Genomic DNA, 15,550 nt, shown 5'->3' with positions numbered 1-15,550 from the left:
TTTCTAGAGAATGGAAGGAGAGGGTGCACTGTGTACCATTGTGACTTCCTGAAGGAAAGGGAGAATTTGAATCAAATAAGTAAGGCTTTAGTAAGACCACACCTAGAATACTGCATCCAGTTTTGATCACCATAGTATAAAAAAGATGCTGACACTCTAGAAAAAGTGCAGAGAAGAGCAACAAAGATGATTAGGAGACTAGAGGCTCAAACATATGAAGAACGGTTACAGGAACTGGGCATGGCTAGTCTAGTGAAGAGAAGGACCAGGGGTGATATGACAGCAGTCTTCCAATATTTGAGGGGCTGTCACAGAGAGAAGGGGGTCAACCTATTCTCCAAAGCAACTGAAGGCCAGAGAAGGAATAACGGATGGAAACTGACCAAGGAGAGATTCAACCTAGAAATAAGGAGAAATTTTCTGACAGTGAGAACAATCAACCAAAGAACAGTTTTCCTTCAGAGGATGTGGGAGATTCATCACTGGAGGCTTTCAAGAAGAGACTGGACTGCCATCTGTCAAAATTGGTGAAGGGTCTCCTGCTCTGGCGGGGGGTTGGACTAGATGACCTACAAGGTCCTTCCAACTCTTTTATTCTATTCTATTAGTGAATTTGCTCCTCTTACTTGAGTTGGAGATTCGACCACTGTTTCAGCTGCACCATACAGAGCAGACAACTCCACTGGAGTCTTCCCTTTGAGGAAAAACAGAATTTTAAAAAACATAATTAATAACATAGGAAGAGACATTTTACAGAAGAGGAGAGAGTTTGGGACTTTCTCAAAAATGCAGGACCTTTGATTACCTCCCAAGGTGTCCAGACTTGGATCTTCCGGAGAAATGCTCCTCAAAAACAACTCCTGAGGAGAATTTGATGGATTCCTGCTTCCTTCAGGATCTCTGATGTCCACTGTGAAGGACTTGAAATAGGAGACAGGAGAAAAGAAGAATTAGTGGACATCACAAAACACAAAGTGGATTCTTGAAAGTCTCCAAGTGGCCTCAATGGCTCTAAAAGAATGCAAACAACCAGCTGTCTGCAAGGAGCATAAATCCTTCGATTCCCCACCATCCCGTCAAAGCTGAAGAATCTTCTTGGATGAGAAATGAAACATCTTCAAAAAAACAACAACAAGGAAGTCCAATTGCCCTGTGAAAAAAGCACCTTTGGGACTCTGGTAGGTGAGGAATTCAACCACATTTTTTATTCCACTCAACCCCTTCAGGGCTCCCAAGGTGAAGGTCTCTCACCTGCTCCTTCTGCTCCCCTGCCTGGCTCAGGAGAAGGCCTTCCACCAGGGCCACTGCCTGGGAGCTGGTCTCTGCTCCACACTCTCGCACCGAGTTCTCCATCTCTGGGGGCAGAAGAGCCAGAAACTGCTCCAGAACAACCAGGTCCAGCATCTGGGCTTTGGTGTGCTTTTCTGCTTTGAACCATCGATTACAAAAGTCATGGAGTCGGCTGCAAAGTCCTCGGGGATCCTCAGAAGCCTGATATCGGACGCTCCTGAAGTTCCAGGACTGAACGTTGGAATGGATGATGGTGTCTTCTTCCAGGATCTTCTGCCCAGTTCTTGCCCAGGTCTCCTCACAGCGCCCAGGTTGAACAGCTGAAAGGCCTTTTCCAGTTCCCTCACTTGCTAAAGGTTGGGTCTCCATTCTTTCTCTGTCCTGTAATGCAACGCCAAATGGGTCCTAGGACTCTTACGTGAATCTCCAAGAAACGTTTCATTCAAAGGACTGTTTCTCTTGCTGCAGCTGTGGTGATAGACGTTCAGCTCTCTTTAGTCGAGAGATACTTTTATCTATAAAATTATATGATGAGTACAAATGCCTTCCAGTTTGTGTCTCTAAGATAGAAAATAAAATAAATTCAGAACAAAACCGAATAATAGAGTTAGAAGGGACCTTGGAGATCTTCTAATCTAACCCTAATCTAATCAAGGACAGAAGCAACCTAGAACTAAGGAGACATTTCCTGACGGTTAGAACAATTAATCAATGGAACGACTTGCCTCTAGAAGTTGTGAATGCTCCAACACTGGAGGTTTTTAAGAAGAGACTGGACCACCATATTTCTGAAATAGTATACGGTTTCTTGCCTGAGCAGGGGGTTGGACTAGAAGAGCTCCAAGGTTCTGTCCTGTCCTGTCCTACCCTACCCTACCCTACCCTACCCTACTCTACTCTACTCTATTCTACTCTACTCTACTCTACTCTACTCTACTCTACTCTATTCTACTCTATTCTATTCTATTCTATTCTATTCTATTCTATTCTATTCTTGGAATGCTGAATAAATGTATTTGGAGCATTTTATATATTTCTTTTTCACAAGGAAGGTCTTGCTTTTTAAAAAAGCAAGCAGGGTTCACACAACATGTCAAAACTCCAAACAAATTAGCCAACCATAAAATCTCTGTTCACCTCAAAAGAAATGCAAGAACATGACCCTGGCTTAAGATGCTCCAAGAACATGACCATGGCTTAAGATGCTCTTGTTCAAGACTCTTTTGGAGAGCCAAGCCAGACTCTTACATGCAGACAGGTTCACACAATGTGCCCTGAGCCCAAATGGGTCAGTCAACGGTAAGAGCCACGTTCCCCCCCCCCAACATGGTCTGGGGATACTGTCCTGCTTCACTCCCCCTCCCAAGACAGGTTCCATTGTGAAGGATTTGGCTCTCTTTGAGCCTCATCCAGCACCTAGTGGGAATCCGGACCCATCTGGGGCATCTCCTGTCTTCCAAGGCTTTTCTTATCTCTTGCTTGAGATCTTCCTTCTTCTCCCGCCTTACCCCCCCCCCCCAGCTGTTCCCAGAAAACCAGGCGGGAAGGACTTCCCCAGTCCCCACCTCTTTCCTGGGAATCCTGAGTTCCGTCGAGGAGGGGGCAACAAGGCTGGTCTGGTCCTCTGCTTCCCCCCCCCACGTGTCTGTTGTGTGCATGGAAAGGGGGGGGACAGCAGGGGAACATGGGATTTGGTCTCTCCCACTCTTGGGACTCAGAAGACTGAACTTGGATGAGGACTTGGCATGTGTCCCTCCCTCCTCCAGGATGAGGACCCTCCGCCTCCCTTTGCATGGGAAGAGCAACCCCCCCCCCTTCTCCTCCCTTAGGGCCATATCTGGCTGCCTCCCCTGCAAGACATTCCCCCAGCCTTTTTTTTTTCTTTTACCTGCAGCAAAGCTCAGAGGGTGATGGAGAGAGAGTGCAGGGTCCTAGAGAGGCAAAGCTTTGTGATGTAATTCCCTTCTCTCCTCCTCCTCTGGAAAGCCAGCTGTGAAGTGCACTGTGTTCCCTTCGCTTGGCAGAGGGAGCCCCCTGGTGGATGCCTTGTGCAACGCAGGTGCTCAAGGTAAAAAGAGGAGAAAGGCTGCATTTTCCGTGAGAGGCTGTCATGTCCTCTTCAAAAGCGTCTTACCCTCCTTTTTTTTTAAATAGAGGCTGTTACAAAGGGATGAGACATAGACTAAGACATAGAATAACAGAGTTGAAAGCTACATTTTAGGTCATTTAGCCCAACCCCCCACCCAAATTGTCAGAAAATTTCTCCTTAAGGCAGTCAATGTACGATGAATACTTAACTAGCTTCTTCTTAAAACTCTCCAGTGATGGGAGCACCATAATTTCTGAAGGCAAGCTGTTCCACTGGTTAGTTGTGCTCACTGTCAGGAAGTTTCTCCTTAATTCCAGGTTGCTCCTCTCTTTGATCCGTTTCCAGCCATTGTTTCTTGTCCTGCCCTCTGGTGCTTTGGTGAATAATGTGACCCCCTCTTCTTTGTGGCAGTCCCTCAAATACTGGAATACTGCTATCATGTCTCCCCTATTTCTTCTTTTCTTTAGACTACTAGCCAAACCCAAGTCCTGCAGCCATTCTTTATATGTTTTAGTTTCCGGGCCTTTGATCATCTTAGTTGCTCTTCTCTGATTTTTTTCCAAACTCTCAACATCTTTTTTGTGATATGATGACCAAAACTTGCTGCAGTATTCCAGGTGTGGTCTCACACACAGCCTGTCACACGACCATTGCTCGGTGTGTTGTGGGTGTTCGTGGTCCCACTCGTGTGAGCCTTGCCATGGGCGTTTGCGGCTGCATTTGTGTGAGTGTCACAGGCGTTTGCAGCCCCACTCGCATGAGCATTCGCAGCCCCACTTGTGCATCCACTCACGCGAGCATCACCGCAAAGGTTGCAGGTGTTCACGCGCAAGAACACGGGCTAACCCCTCCCACAAAACCGTCCCCTCACACCCATTCCAGGCCACCAATGGCGAAAGGTTGGGAAACTCTGCCCTTAGGCATGGAAATCAGCTGGGTGACTTTTGGCCTGTCCTTCAATTTTGGTAAACCATTCACAGGCTGTTAGTTGTAGGAAAAACAGGAGGGGGTATTCAGCTCCAGTTCTGATGTCTTTTTAAAGAGAGGGATTTCCTCTGCACCCATGGCCAGCTGAGCCAAGTACTCAGCCAACTTTTATCATAAGATACTTTCTCTTCCGAGAAAAAGTTACACTGGATCAATCCCTAATGGTTCAAACCCCCTTATAAATCAGAGAATCTATGTGTTGGATGGAATTCCTAAAGACCTATGTGGCTGGACTTCAACCCAACCCCGATTCAATAATGGTTTTTGTGATTAGGTGGGGAAAACTACTGGGGATATAAGGAAGAAAACCTTTGATCTTGGACATTGTAACTCTGGAATATTGTCCAGATTCCTGTCCTGTGCTGCATAGGTAAAAAGTGCATTTAAAAAGGAAGAATGAAGCTACGAGACTGAAACTTTATATAAAAACAATTCTGGAGACTAGTCCTTAAAAGAATGAAAACCAAAAGAGACCTTTATTGAAGAAATTGCAGGATGACAGCAAAGCTGAAATTGCCCATCCATGGCTTAAACCTGGCATGGTGTTTTTTGTCATCCCAAGAGTTGAGGAAGACAGAAGACTAAATAAAAGAGAACTGAAAGTGAAGGTGAAGGTCTTTCTCTCAGCTTGTGGGTTGGTTTCTGAACATTTCATTACCAGGCTAGGTAACATATTCAGCAGAGTTTAGGGAATGTCATTGTCAGTGTTCTTCTGTTTATAAGGGCTTTAGGTGTGGGTGTGTCAAAAAAGGGTCTTGTGATGGGTTTTGAGATGGGGAGGTTAAGATAAGATAACCTTTATTGTCATTTTTTTTTACTGTGGGCACAACACACATCAAAAATGAAATTTAGTTGCCCGCTCTCAAAGTGAAACACATATATGACACACACCTAAACATACTATATACAGCATATGTATAGACCCACACCCCTACATATACGTAACAAATAAATATTAAATACTGTCCATCTTGAATATATAACGGAAGGAGGAAGCTTGAGAGTTCACAAGATTAATGCCGTATGGAATGAAACTATGGCTGAATCTGGATGTTCTGCTACGGATACCATGAAGCCCCCTCCTCCAAGAAGGTAGCAAGGAAAACAGGTCATGAAGAGGATGTGTAGTGTCCCAGATAATCTTGCGGACTCTGCTCAAGCAACGCTTCTGTACTATGTCCTGGATGGGAGGGAGGGAACTGCCAATGATCTTTTCAGCCATTCTCACCTCTCTGCACCGCCTTCCTGTCTGAAGCGGTGATGCTTCCACACCAGACTGTGATGCTGTATGACAGGATGCTCTCGATCGTCCCCCTGTAGAAAGTGGTCAGAACAGGGGAAGGAAGATGTGCTTTTGTCATGCGACGCAGAAAATGCAGGCGCTGCTGTGCCCGCTTCACCAGTTTCTCACTGTTGACCAAGCCAGCCTACTCGTTAGCTGCACACCCAGCAATTTGATGCTGGTTACATCAGGTCAGGGTCATTGGAAGGTGAACTTCTGGGGGGCTTACATGGGTTGGTTGAGGTTCGGTACTCTCTCCTGTTGGCTGTGGTGGATTTGGATTCTGAGGAGTTCATAGGCTGGGTGTAGGTCAACGTGCCTGTTGATGGAATTGCTCCCCATCACAAGCCTCTCACTGATGAGAGGCTGACCCATCACAAGACCCTCTCTTGACACACCCACTCCTGAAGCCCTTATAAACAAGCACACTTAACCCTGACATCCCCTAAACTCTGCTGAAGATGTTACCTAGTCTGGTAATGAAATGTTCGGAGAACGAATCTTCATCCTCATCTTATATCTGAGCTACAGATATTCGCCACTATTGCAGAACTGAAAGTGTTGACAGTCTTTGTAATTAATGTTCAGTGATGGAGATGTAAATTAAGGAGCAAAAAGAGCAAAGTCAAAGGCCAGAGTCATTGTTATGTAACTATGTTAAGTGCTTCTAATGGCCAATAAATGGACAGATGCAAAAAGCAAAGAGTTCCAAAGTGGATCTTCCAAGAAAGATTATATTCGGGGCTCTGTATGGACAAATGCTCAATATTATATAAAAAAAAAACCAATTGTAGTTATTTTTCTCCACTCTCTCAGAATCGTTGTTCCTTCTTATCTTCCATTCATTCCCTAACATTTCATTTCTCCACAATAATGAATAGCTCAAAAGTCCCAAATATTTGACAATTTGTTTATACGGTTCTACTCTGTTTCTTTTTATGTGTTCCCCTCAAGTGAATTTTTCTGTGCTCATAAAGGGACTGATGTTGAGTAAACCCCTTTCCACACACGAGGCAGATGTATGATTTTTTCCCAGTGTGGATCCTTTGATGGGAAGTGAGAGAACTTGACACAGTGAAACATCTTCCACACTCCAAGCATTTATACGGTTTCTCCCCAGTGTGGATTCTGTTATGTTCAGTAAAATGATGTTTTTCACTGAAGCTCTTCCCACATTCCTTGCACGAATACGGTTTCTCACCAGTGTGGATCCTTTTATGGGAAGGGAGATGTTTTGCCGAACGGAAACTTTTTCCGCACTCCAAGCATTTATACGGTTTCTCCCCGGTGTGGATTCTGTTATGTACAATATATTGACATTTTTGTCTGAAGCTTTTTGCACAGTTCTTGCATTTGTAGGGTTTCTCCCCGGTGTGGATCATTTTGTGAGCAGTAAGAGAACTTGATGCTCTGAAGCTCTTTCCACACTCCGGGCATTTATATGGTTTTTCCCCTGTGTGGATTCTTTTATGGGAAGTGAGGCAACTTGAATTAGTAAAGCGTTTTCCACACTCCGTACATTTATATGGTTTCTCTCCAGTGTGGTTTCGGTTATGTACAGTATACTGATATTTTTGACTGAAAGTCTTTCCACACTTGGGACATTCATATGGTTTCTCGCCTGTGTGAATCCTATTATGGGAAGTGAGGCTTTGTGCAAAACGGAAGCTCTTTCCGCATTCCTTACATTCATACGGTTTTTCTCCTGTGTGGATCCTTTTATGGGAAGTAAGATAACTTGAGTCTCTGAAGCTTTTTCCGCAATCCAGGCATTTATATGGTTTCTCTCCTTGTATTCTCTGACGCAAAGTAGCCGAGAAGGTCCTTCGGAAACGTTTTCCACGTTCATTTTGTTTTTCTACCGTGTGGCTTCTGCAACAGTCACATAATTCATCTGTGGGTATTTTTCCACACTGTGGCCAAGCCTCTTTTTCTGGCTGAGCATCTTTGCCTGAGAAGTCACCGACAGCTACATGTGCGACAGCTACATGTGGTAAAGTAGAGCATTTCTCTAGCTCCCCCTTTAATTGTTTTTCCTCATGACTTTGCTTTCCAAAAAATGTCTCTGTGTCTTTCATTCTGCCTTTTGGCAACGGTGCTGCTGCTTTTTGGCCAGAACCCATCATCGCCCATTCATCACCTGATTGGAGCAGAAAAAAAAGTGTACATAATGTGAGGCACAAACAGGATCAAGCCCCCTCATTTTTGCATCTCTTATTTGAACATTAGCCAAAATTAAGCTCCTACACTCTCAGGTCGTCTTCCTTTTAGCTCTTTTTGTGATTCTTCTGCCTGTGTCTATCAGGGCATGTTCAAAACATGGGGCTATGCCTGGTATCGGGTTGATATAAGATCTGATGTTGGGGTCTCTCTTGTCCCCCATGTTACAGAATGAAAAACCTGAGGGGTTCTGCTCTCTAAACGTGCTTGTTTTCTTGCAGTTGTTTCATTATCCAAACTAGATAACATCATCAGTGCTAGTAAGGAGTAGGGTTTGTTCTTACTCCTTACTGGCCCTGATGATGTTACTCAGTTTGGGTAATGAAACGTCTGCAAGAATATAACCAAGCTCAGAAAACACCAATAATCCCTCATTTCAACCATGAGGTACAAATATTCTCCTTTATTAAGATCATTTAGACCAGGGGTGCATCTAGCGGTGTGGGGGCAAGCATTATCGTGAACCAACACCAGACCGGAAGTGGTGCCATAGAAAATCCCACGAAATGTGAAGATGCCAAAGGGGTACTGCTAGTGAAGTTCAAGGAGCATGGTTCGACCATCAATTTAGATGTCTGTTGTGAAACGTTACGAAAAATCAGATGAACCATTTATAACAAGCATCGGAGCATGCTAACTTCCGGTATGGTGTTGGTTCATGATAATATTCAGCCGTACACTGCTAGACGCACCCAAGAACTTTTCAAGCAGTTCCATTGGGATGTTTTTGATCACCGCCCCCATAGCCCAGATTTGGCGCCGAGCGACTACTATTAAGGAATTTCAAACCTTGTAAGACATTATGACAAGTGCCTCAATTTGAATAGCGATGATGTCAAAAAGGAATGTAATGTTGTAGTTTTCTAATGTGTGTAATAAAAGTTCTGTATCTGTGAGCGTCTGTCATTGATAACCAAACAGAGGTTTATTTCCAAATTGCACTCGTAGATAGATATTCAATATTTTTATGCACTAAAATGTTTGCTTAGTATATGTATTAAATCTGTATGATATATGTATATACATAGATGATAGATAGATGATAGATAGATAGATAGATAGATAGATAGATAGATGATAGATAGATAGATGGATGGATGGATGGATGGAGAGAGAGAGAGAGAGAGAGAGAGAGAGAGAGAGAGAGAGAGAGAGAGAGGGCTGGCGGGCTGACAGGCTGGCTGGTCGGCTGGCCGGCTAGCTAGATGGATGATAGATAGATAGATAGATAGATAGATAGATAGATAGATAGATAGATAGATAGATAGATGATAGGTGTGTGGCCAGAGAGACGGACAGACAGACAGACTGATAAACTTCCTTCCTTGGAGTAGAAAAAGGCTAGATCTCTTCCTGCTTCTTCCCAAGAGATGATATCTCTTTGGAGACCTTTTAATAAGAAACAGCGGATGGCATTTAATTACTAAACTCTCTGACGGGCGAGTAGCAAACTTGCTTACCCAGAGAGGCCACATTCCTATAATTTTCCAGCATGACTTCCCAATGGAGCGCTTTTTGGTCAGAATCCAGCTGAGACCACTCCTCCTTGGAGAAATACACAGCCACCTCCTCGAAGGACACCAGACCCTCCTGAACAAGGAAAACAAAGAACCGAACAGGGTCAAGGAGGATTTGTAACGTCTCTCCCATTACGTACAAATTCCCAAAGGAAAGACATGCACTAAGTTATTCCCAAAGGAAAGACATGCACTAAGTTGAACGGCTCTGCTTGGTAGGATTCCAAGGTTTAGGTGATAAAACTAGATCAAAAGCCTTTGAGTGAAGAAATAGTTCAGGGAAGTTTAATCGATGATTGATGTGGCAAGACTGTCAGTGCAATTCAATGAAAGTAATCCTAGTTTCCTTATCTATCTATCCATCCATCCATCCATCCATCCATCCATCCATCCATCTATCTATCTATCATTTATCTATATCTGTCCATCTGTCTATCATCACTCATCTGTCATCTCTATCATCTCTCTCTCTCTCTCTCTCTCTCTCTCTCTCTCTCTCTCTCTCTCTCTCTCTCTCATCACTCTCTCATCTCTCTTTCATCTATCTTCCTATATCAATCAATCAATCAATCAATCAATCAATCATCTCATCTATCATCAATTCATTGGCTGAATTGAAGATGAGAAAGTAGAGAAAATTTCCTGGGATTGAAGGAAATTTTACAAAGCAAGATAGTTTGGCCTTCAAATCCAGACACAAATGAGAGGATTAGAGATTACTTTGCAAGCCAAAAGTGCTTTGATTACATGCATGGCAATTTTTATTTAAGAGACTTTACTATCTGGCTACCTTCACTAGATTTTAATCTTCTGCCTAAACTTTTAATCTGATGTGTTTATGTATGACAAAGCTTTTTAAACATGGTATTGCGCTATATGAATATTTATGCATTTGTTAACAATCTTGCACAAGTCAAAGAATTACAAAAAGAATAGGTGCAGTTTAGCACTTGCTGCCATTGTGATATTCCTATTTCTTGAAGGACTCTTTAAATAGTGTGTGTAAACTAATAGTAGGAAAGGTATCTAGAAGAGGGGGGAGTTAAGTACTGTTTTTAAAAAACGATTTCTTAATATGAATCTCAAGATAAAAATTACAAACCATTGTATCCCAACAATACGCTTCAGAGGGGGCTAAGCTGACTAAGAGCAACTTGAATCTTCTATTCCCAATACCATGTTGCTCAGGAATACAAAAATATCCAAGCCAGAACAAGAAAAAATTATAGAATCATAGAGTATCAGAGATGGAATGGGTCTTGGAGGTCCTCTCCAACCTTCTGCTCAAGCAGGAGACCCTATACCATTCTGGACAAATTTTTGTCTAATCTCTTCTTCAAAACCTTCAGTGATGGAGCATCCACAGCTTCTGGAGGCAAGCTGTTCCACAGGTTAATTATTCTCAACGTCAGGAAATTCCTTAGTTCTAGGTTGCTTCTCTACTATCTTCTCTACTATTTTCCATTCATTACTTTTTGTCTTGCTCTCAGTTGCTTTGGAGAACGGCTTGATCCCCATTTCGCTGTGACTGCCCTCAAGTATTGGGAAACTGCTGTCATGGCAACCCAGGCTTCTTCTTTGCTAGACTAGACATATCTAGTTTCCACAACTATCCATTGTACAGTTTAGCCTCCAAACCTCTAATCATCTTTGTTGCTCTTCTCTGAACTTTTTCTAGAGAATGGAAGGAGAGAGTGCACTGTGTACCATTGAATGGCAGAGAGAATTTGAATCTAATAAGTAAATTTGTTCCTCTTACTTCAGTTGGTGGTTTGACCACTGTTTGGGCTGCATCATAAAGAGCAGACAACTCCACTGGAGTCTTCCCTGTGAGGAAAAACAGAATTGTAAAAAGCATAATCTATATAAATAAAAATGTAAATGTTCTTTTGTTCAAAATCTTAAATCTCCGAAAGTTCTTCACCGATTGCTTTGAAATTTTGACACAACGTTGCATTCGAATACGTGCGTGTTTTTATATACCTACTATTATATAGATGTCACACCTGTGACAGGTAAAAACATGATATATTACAAACGTGCGCTTTGTCTTTTCTTTCTTTTCCATTTAACCAGAATGAGCCACAGCAACGTGTGGCTGGGTACAGCTAGTTAATAATATAGGAAGAGAATTTTACAGAAGAGGAGAGAATGTGGCACTTTCTGGAGAATTGAGGACCTTTGATTACCTCCCAAGGTGTCCAGACCTGGATCTTCCAGAGAAATACTCCTCAAAAACAACTCCTGAGGAGAATTTGATGGATTCCTGCTTCCCTCAGGATCTTTGATGTCCATTGTGAAGGACTTGAAATAGGAGACAGGAGAAAAGAACAATTAGTGGACAACACAAAACACAAAGTGGATTCTTGAAAGCCTCCAAGGTTCATCAGTGAGGCTGGAAAGTAAAAAAGGAATGTCTGTCATCAATTTTTTAAAACAGGTAATGAAACAATATCCTACAAGAATTAATGAAACATCTCCACATATTATGACTTCCAGAAACCTGGTAGGGAGATGTCTATGGACATTCTCAGTCATCCAGGTCATGGTTGTCCCAAAAGTGCTTTTTCAAGAGGCAACTGGACTTTCTTTTTTCTCTTTGAAGACGTTTTGCTTCTCATCCAAGAAGATGCTTCAGCTCTAATTGGTTGGTGGGGAATGGAAGGATTTATATTCCTTGCAGACAGCTGATCATTTGCATTCTTTTGGAGACACTGAGGCCACCTGGAGATCTGTCTGTGTCCTCAAGGTCACCTGAGTAGTGCAAATGGGTGTAGGCCCTTCTTGGAACTGCTGAAAGGACTATGTTGTAGACTGGAGATAGATGATGTCGTATCCCTCCCCTCTATTGAGAGAGGGCTGTTCAACATCATCTATCTCCAGTGTAATACACAGTCCTTTCAGCAGTTCCAAGAACACTCCACACCCATTTGTACCACTCAGGTGACCCTGAGAACACAGATAAACCTCCAAGTGGCCTCAATGACTCTAAAAGAATGCAAACGACCAGCTGTCTGCAAGGAGTATAAATCCTTCCATTCTCCACCATCCTGTCAGAGCTGAAGAAGCTTCTTGGATGAGAAGCGAAATGTCTTCAAAGAAAAACAAGAAAGTCCAGTTGCCTTGTGAAAAAAACCATTTTTGGGCTTATGAAAGGGAGAGGTGAAAAATTCAACCACATTCTTTATTCCAGTCAACCCCTTCTGGGCTCCCAAGATGAAGGTCTCTCACCTGCTCCTTCTGCTCCCCTGCTTGGCTCAGGAGAAGGCCTTCCACCAGGGCCACCGCCTGGGAGCTGGTCTCTGCTCCACACTCCCGCACCCACTTCTCCATCTTAACAGGCAGAAGGGCCAGAAACTGCTCCAGAACAACCAGGTCCAGCATCTGGGCTTTGGTGTGCTTTTCTGCTTTGAACCATCGATTACAAAAGTCATGGAGTCGGCTGCAAAGTCCTCGGGGATCCTCAGAAGCCTGATATCGGACACTCCTGAAGTTCCAGGACTGAACTTCTGAAGGGATGATGGTGTCTTCTTCCAGGATCTTCTGCCCAGTTCTTGCCCAGGTCTCCTCACAGCACCCAGGCTGAACAGTTGAAAGGCCTTTTCCAGTTCCCTCACTTGCTAAAGGTTGGGTCTCCATTCTTTCTCTGCCCTGTAACGCAACGCCAAATGGGTCCAAGGACTCTTATGTGAATCTCCAGGAAACTTTTCATTCAAAGGACTGTTTCTCTTGCTGCAGCTGTGGTGATAGACGTTCAGCCCTCTTTAGCCAAGAGATCATTTTATGTATACATGATGAGTACAAATGGCTTCCATTTGTGTCTCTAAGATGGAAAAGAAAATAAATTCAGAACAAAACCAAATAATAGAGTTGGAAGGGACCCTGAAGGTCTTCTAATCCAACCTTAATCTAATCAAGGAGAGAAACAACCTAGAACTAAGGAGAAATTTCCTGACAGAACAATTAATCAATGGAACGACTTGCCTCCAGAAGTTGTGAATGCATCAACAATGGAAGTTTTTAAGAAGAGACTGGACAATCATTTGTCTGAAATGGTATAGGGTTTCCTGCCTGAGAAAGGGGTTGGACTAGAAGACCTCCAAGGTCCCTTCCAACTCTATTATTCTATTCTATTCTATTCTATTCTATTTTATTCTATTCATGCTGAATTAATGTATTTGGAGCATTTTCTATTTTTTTTTTCACAAGGAAGGTCTTGCTTTTTAAAAAATTAACCTACATTCACCTCCAAGCAGGGTTCACACAACATGTTAAAATTCCAAATTAGCCAACCAGAAAATATCTGTTCACCTCAAAAGAAATGCAAGAACATGACCCTGGCTTAGGATGCTCCATTACCCTTGTTCAAGACTGACTTTTGGAGCCCCAAGCCAGACTCTTACAGGCAGGTATGTCCACACAACATGCCCTGAAGCCCAAAAGGGTCAGTCAACGGTAGGAGCCACGTTCCCCCCCCCCAAAACAGGGTCTGGAGATACTGTCCTGCTTCACTCCCCCTCCCAAGACAGGTTCCATTGTGAAGGATTTGGCTCTCTTTTGAGCCTCATCCAGCACCTAGTGCGAATCCGGACCCATCTGGGGCATCTCCTGTCTTGCAAGGCTTTTCTTATCTCTTGCTTGAGATCTTCCTTCTTCTCCCGCCTTCCCCCCCCCCAGCTGTTCCCAGAAAACCAGGCGGGAAGGACTTCCCCAGTCCCCACCTCTTTCCTGGGAATCCTGAGTTCCGTCGAGGAGGGGGCAACAAGGTTGGTCTGGTCCTCTGCTTCCCCCCCCCCACCCGCGCGCCTGTTGTGTGCATGGAAAGGGGGGGGGCAGCAGGGGAACATGGGATTTGGTCTCTCCCACCCTTGGGACTCGGAGAACTGAACTTGGATGAGGACTTGGCATGTGTCCCTCCCTCCTCCAGGATGAGGACCCTCCGCCTCCCTTTGCATGGGAAGAGAGACCCCCCCCTCCTCCCTTAGGGTCACATCTGGCTGCCTCCCCTGCAAGACATTCCCCCAGCCTTTTTTTTTTTCTTTTACCTGCAGCAAAGCTCAGAGGGTGATGGAGAGAGAGTGCAGCGTCCTAGAGAGGCAAAGCTCTGTGATGTCATTCCCTTCTCTCCTCCTCCTCTGGAAAGCTAAGTATGGCCTTCGCCCTCTAGCCGCCCAATGGTTCCTTGGCAGAGGGAGCCCCCTGGTGGATGCCTTGTGCAACGCAGGTGCTCAAGGTAAAGAGAGGAGAAAGGCTGCGTTTTCTGTGAGAGGCTGTCATGTCCTCTCCAAAGGCGTCTTGTAGCCCTGCTTTTTTATATATACAGGCTGTTACGACGGGACGAAATATGCGGATAAGGAAAATCATTAAAATTACTAGGCTGTAAATGTATAATGACTACTTAACGTGTTGCTGTTCATATTGCTTGAAAATCAAATTTAGATCTTCAGAACAGAACTAGTGTTTGAAAGGTAGGAGTTTCAATAAAAGGACTGGTGATTCTCAGACATCCAGGTCATAATTGTCCCAAACATGCTTTTTCATGAGGCAACTGGACTTTCTTGTTTTTCCTTGAAGACCTTTCACTTCTCTTCCAAGAAGCTTCTTCAGCTCTGGCTTAATGGTGGGGAATGGAAGGATTTATACTCCTTGCAGACAGCTGGATATTTGCTTTCTTTTAGAGAGTCGTTGAGGCCACTTGGAGGTTTATCTGTGTCGTCAAATGTAGTCCAAATGGGCACGGAGCCTTCTTGGAACTGTTGAATCCTTTGGGATTTCAATAAAGGAGAATATTTCTAGCTCAGGGTTGCAATGAGGGCTCCCTGACACTCTCTAAGCTTGCTTGTTTTCTTGCAGACATTTCATTACCCTTAACTAGCTAACATCATCAGTGCTAGTTCAATGCTAGATCAATATTAGCATTGATGATGTTGCAGGATCCAATCTGAGTTGGTCACTGAAGGCAGGACCAGAAGTAATGGATGGAAACTAATCAAGGAGAGAAGAACCTAGAACTAAGGAGAAACTTCCTGACATAGAACAATTAACCAGTGGAACAACCTGCCTCCAGAAGCGGTGAACGCTCCAACACTGGAAGTTTTTAAGAAGAGACTGGACAGCCATTTGTCCGAAATGGTATAGAGTTTCCTGCTTGAGCAGGAGGTTGGA

General features: G+C 43.8%; 1 protein-coding gene and 1 pseudogene across 1 annotated transcript in view; one reads left to right on the top strand and one right to left on the bottom strand.

Moving 5' to 3' along the window:
• Nucleotides 1–15,550, top strand: part of LOC107290500 — a 177,079-nt pseudogene that overhangs the window by 52,483 nt on the left and 109,046 nt on the right.
• The window catches only part of LOC107290506, a 154,755-nt gene that overhangs the window by 136,358 nt on the left and 2,847 nt on the right, over nt 1–15,550 (bottom strand). Inside the window, 1 exon segment of the mRNA XM_029284759.1 lies at nt 6,602–7,434. Within this exon segment, the coding sequence (XP_029140592.1) occupies nt 6,602–7,434 (833 nt within the window).

This window comes from Protobothrops mucrosquamatus, unplaced genomic scaffold (genome assembly GCF_001527695.2).
Source record: "Protobothrops mucrosquamatus isolate PMUCROS unplaced genomic scaffold, P.Mucros_1.0 scaffold910, whole genome shotgun sequence".
NCBI classification, from domain to species: domain Eukaryota; kingdom Metazoa; phylum Chordata; class Lepidosauria; order Squamata; family Viperidae; genus Protobothrops; species Protobothrops mucrosquamatus.
Note: the sequence above shows the minus strand (reverse complement) of the source record. Positions and strands in the feature narration are given on the sequence as shown.